Source organism: Oryctolagus cuniculus, chromosome 9 (assembly GCF_964237555.1).
Source record: "Oryctolagus cuniculus chromosome 9, mOryCun1.1, whole genome shotgun sequence".
NCBI lineage: Eukaryota > Metazoa > Chordata > Mammalia > Lagomorpha > Leporidae > Oryctolagus > Oryctolagus cuniculus.
The window spans coordinates 56412291-56416775 of record NC_091440.1 but is presented as its reverse complement, the minus strand read 5'-3'; the positions used below and the strand labels follow the sequence as shown (position 1 = coordinate 56416775).

The 4485-nt window shown below is 46.6% G+C and overlaps 1 protein-coding gene across 1 annotated transcript; it reads left to right on the top strand.

The window, feature by feature from the left end:
* The first annotated feature begins 1917 nt into the window (after positions 1-1917).
* LOC103349074 (regulator of chromosome condensation) lies at positions 1918-4222 on the top strand. The gene is made up of 2 exons (XM_008260034.4): positions 1918-2798; positions 2864-4222. The coding sequence occupies exons 1-2, from the start codon at positions 1947-1949 to the stop codon at positions 3275-3277; spliced, it is 1266 nt and encodes a 421-aa protein (XP_008258256.1). The 5' UTR covers positions 1918-1946; the 3' UTR covers positions 3278-4222.
* The last annotated feature ends 263 nt before the right edge of the window (positions 4223-4485 follow it).

Here is a 4485-nt window from a genome sequence, read left to right as displayed (position 1 = left end):
AGTCCTAGGAACACAGAGATTGTTCTTTGTACCTGGTTACGTCTCCACCTTCATTGTATTGATGCAGGTTCAGAGCTGCAATTCAAACTCCTTAAGTGTTTTGGCTGTGAGACCTAGACAAGATAATTTTTACTGCATAGATCTAGGACTGGGACTTTTGTAGCTATATAATCTCAATAATTACCCAAACCCACTCCGTAGGAACTGCAGAAGGTTACATCAACATCACATATTTCTAGGACCACAGATCTTGGTGCCACAAGCCCAAGCATCACTCAGGTTTTCCTGGTGAAATAAGGGGACAATTCCCTCAGTGGCTCACAGCACCAGTACCGTGGTACAGATATAAACCCCAGTGTGACTGACACTCAACTCCCTGGGATCTGAAGAAACACAGATTTGGAAGTGCAAGCTCACTCATTGATTTCAAAGTAAGACTTCTACCTCCATGAAACTGTCACTACATATACTCAAAGATTAAATAGAGAAAAGCAAATGTAAAGTAGCAAGCAAGGATAGCATATTGAAGGAGAACAGTAGTTATTCAGAAACAAACTCTCATTTTAAGAAACTCTGTGAATTCTCAGAAAAATAATTTGAAATAATGATTCTTGGGAAACTCAGTGAGATACAAGATGATATAGATAGAAGATTCAAATAAATGAGCAACAAAATGCATAATGTGAACCTGAAACACAACGATGAGAGAAAAGTCATCAAGAAGAACCAGTGAGAAATTTTAAAGTTGAAAATATTGAATCAATGAGATAAAAACCCAAGTCAGGTCTTCAAAAACAGAGTAAGACAAGTAGAGGGATTTCTGATTTTGAGGGAAAAAAAAACTTTTGAAATAAACTACTAGGACAAATATAAAGAGAAAAAATTACTAGATTTTTGGATACTCTTTAATGAACAAATATTTGTATTAAAGGTATATCTGAAAAAATGAGGAGGAAAAACACCCTAAACAAAATATTTAATGAAATATTAGCTGAAAACTTCTCCTTCTCAAGTCTTAAGAGATATGATTATCTAGAAATGGGAAGCATATCATAGTCAAGTTGTCAAAACAAAAGGACAAGGAAGAAATCTCAAAGGAAGTGAGAAAAAAATCATTATAAAAAGGAAAAAAAATAATTAGGCTGACAGTAGACTTCTCCATAGAAAATTTACAATACTGTAGAGAAAGAGGTGATGTATTTAAGATCTTTTATTTTTAAGATTTAATTCATTTATTTGAAAGTCAGAGTTATACAGAGAGAGGAGAGGCACAGAGAGAGAGAGAGAGAGAGAGAGGTCTTCCATTTGTGGTTCACTCCCCAGTTGGCTGCAACAGCAGGGACTGTGCTGATCTGAAGCCAGGAGCTTCTTCCAGGTTTCCCACACAGGTGCAGGGGCCCAAAGACATGAGCCATCTTCTAATGCTTTCCCAGGTCATAGCAGAGAGCTGGATCAGAAGTGGAGCTGCCAGGTCTTGAACCAGCACCCACATGGGATGTTGGCACTGCAGGCAGTGGCTTTACTTACTATGCCATAGTGCTGGCACCTGTATTTAAGGTCTTGACCAAATAAAACATCAAACTCATAGTACTGTGCACAGTGAATCTATCCTTTATAAGGGGAGGAGAAATAAAGTACTTTCCATGCAATCAAAATTGAAAGAACCCATCACCACACAACCAGCCCTACAAGAAATCCTGAAGGTAATCCTTCATTAGGAGTAAATATAAAGGGATCATTACAACTATAATTAAAGGACAAGAATAAAAATTTACTAATGGAGACAATGCATAACACAGAGAGAACAGCATCCAAGCTTAGCATGTAAGAAAGTTGTCAAAATACAGATAAATAATAATATATGTATAAACAAAATGAGTATATATACAGTGATTAGAAAATAACAGTATGATTCCTTGTGGTCGACCCGCAACGAGGACAGGAAGATGCCGCCCAAGCGCATAGCTAAAAGGAGGTCGCCCCCAGAAGATGCCATCCCCAAAAGCAAGAAGGTGAAGGTCTCACACAGGTCCCACAGCACAGAACCAGGTTTGGTGCTGACACTGGGCCAAGGCGACGTGGGCCAGCTGGGGCTGGGTGAGAATGTGATGGAAAGAAAGAAGCCAGCCCTGGTGCCCATTCCAGAGGGAGTTGTGCAGGCCGAGGCCGGTGGCATGCATACTGTGTGTCTAAGCAAGAGTGGCCAGGTCTACTCCTTCGGCTGCAATGACGAGGGTGCCCTGGGAAGGGACACGTCAGCGGAGGGGTCAGAGATGGTCCCCGGGAAAGTGGAACTGCAAGAGAAGGTGGTACAGGTGTCAGCAGGAGACAGTCACACAGCAGCCCTCACCGAGGACGGCCGTGTCTTCCTGTGGGGCTCTTTCCGGGACAACAACGGTATGATTGGGCTGCTGGAGCCCATGAAGAAGAGCTTGGTGCCCGTGCAGGTGCAGCTGGACGTGCCCGTGGTGAAGGTGGCCTCAGCAAATGACCACTTGGTGATGCTGACAACTGACGGCGAACTCTATATCTTGGGCTGCGGGGAGCAAGGCCAGCTGGGTCGTGTACCTGAGTTATTTGCCAACCGTGGTAGCCGGCAGGGCCTGGAACGACTCCTGGTCCCCAGGTGTGTGCTGCTGAAATCCAGGGGAAGCCGGGGCCACGTGAGATTCCAGGATGCCTTCTGTGGTGCCTATTTCACTTTTGCCATCTCTGGAGAGGGCCATGTGTATGGCTTCGGCCTCTCCAACTACCATCAGCTTGGAACCCCAGGCACAGAGTCCTGCTTCATACCCCAGGCTTCAGCCTCTCCAACTACCATCAGCTTGGAACCCCAGGCACGGAGTCCTGCTTCATAATCCAGAACCTGACATCGTTCAAGAACTCCACCAAGTCCTGGGTGGGCTTCTCTGGTGGCCAGCACCATACAGTCTGCATGGATTCAGAGGGAAAAGCATACAGCCTGGGCCGGGCTGAGTACGGGCGGCTGGGCCTTGGGGAGGGTGCCGAAGAGAAGAGCATACCCACCCTCATCTCAAAGCTGCCTGCTGTCACCTCCGTGGCGTGTGGGGCCTCTGTGGGGTATGCCGTGACCAAGGACGGCCGTGCCTTTGCCTGGGGCATGGGCACCAGCTACCAGCTGGGCACAGGGCAAGATGAGGACGCCTGGAGCCCCGTGGAGATGACGGGAAAGCAACTGGAGAACCGTGTGGTCTTGTTTGTGTCCAGCGGGGGCCAGCACACAGTCTTGTTAGTCAAGGACAAGGAGCAGAGCTAATGAAGCCTCTGTGGGCCTGGCCTGGCCCCTCGCCCACCCTCATGCAACAGGGAAGCAGTGACAGCCACAGATTCCAGCAGGCCTCTCCCCAACCCTGAGCACTCTGTTATCTCCTGCCTTTTTCCCATCATCAGCAGAACAGAATTCTTTTGCTCTTTTTCTTCCTCCTTTCTGGAATCATCCTGGGACCTGCAGGATGAAGGGGAGGATGGATGGTGGAGTTCTGGACAGAAGGAACATTGCTCACCCCAGAGCTGTGTGGTCACACTTTGCCCCTACTTCCCTACCTCCCATGGTCCTGGCTGTCTCTGGCTTTGCCTAACAAAAAACCAAAACTCCCTCCCCTGGGCGTTTGGAGCCATCCTCCAGTCATGTGCCGCTCTTTCTAAGCCCAGTAGTCCACAGGCAGACAAATGGTTCAGTTACCCGACCCAGCTGTCATGGCCCGTGCCTCAGGGAATCCAGAGAAGGGACAGGCTGCACAGCTGTGGGCAGCCCCAAGCCAAATACTTGGCTCTAAACAGGTGTCCATGGGACAGAAAGGATGACAGTTCTCCACTTGACCAAGAAACAAGCCGACTAGGGGATCTCCCAGAAGCACAAAGCCTACCCTGGCCCCTCAGGCACTGCCTGGGTATCCCACCCATCCACTGGGCCTCATCTGCAGCCAAGGACCGAATCCCAGAAGAGAAGGCGGGCAGGGGACGGGGGAAGAGGGTAGCGGGTATGGAGGATTTTATGAACAAACAGCAATAATACTGAGCAGGGAGGGAGGCAGAGAGGGTCGGAGAGGGGCAGAGGCTGGTCCCCAAGAAGAATGAGCAGCAACTTGTACAGTGGCTGAGAAAAGAGTTTTGATTTTTTTAAATTATAAAATATTTTGGAGGGGAGAGTGAAATCTTTTAACACTTTGAATAAATTTAGAGTTTTGTAAAAAAAAAAAAATAACAGTATGTTAAGAATTGGTTCTTACCTATCAATATTAAACTCAGTTGTGAGTGGTTTACATTCCCAGTCAAAAGAAGTTTGTAGGCCAAAGGGATAAAATCCCAGAACCAAGCACACACTTGAAATAAGTCACTTAGTGGGTAAAGATACATATAGAGTGAAAGAGGAGGTTTGGAAAAATATATGCCATGCAAATAGCAACAGAATTTGAATCAAAAGCTGTAAAAACAGACAAAGAAGGGTGTTACACATGTTTATTA

Bases quoted from the DNA above. Each gene is read 5' to 3' on its own strand.
- LOC103349074 (XM_008260034.4), top strand. From the start codon at position 1,947: ATGCCGCCCAAGCGCATAGCTAAAAGGAGGTCGCCCCCAGAAGATGCC. The intron at 2,799-2,863 runs GCTTCAGCCTCT...TTCATAATCCAG, and splicing joins AGTCCTGCTTCATACCCCAG to AACCTGACATCGTTCAAGAA.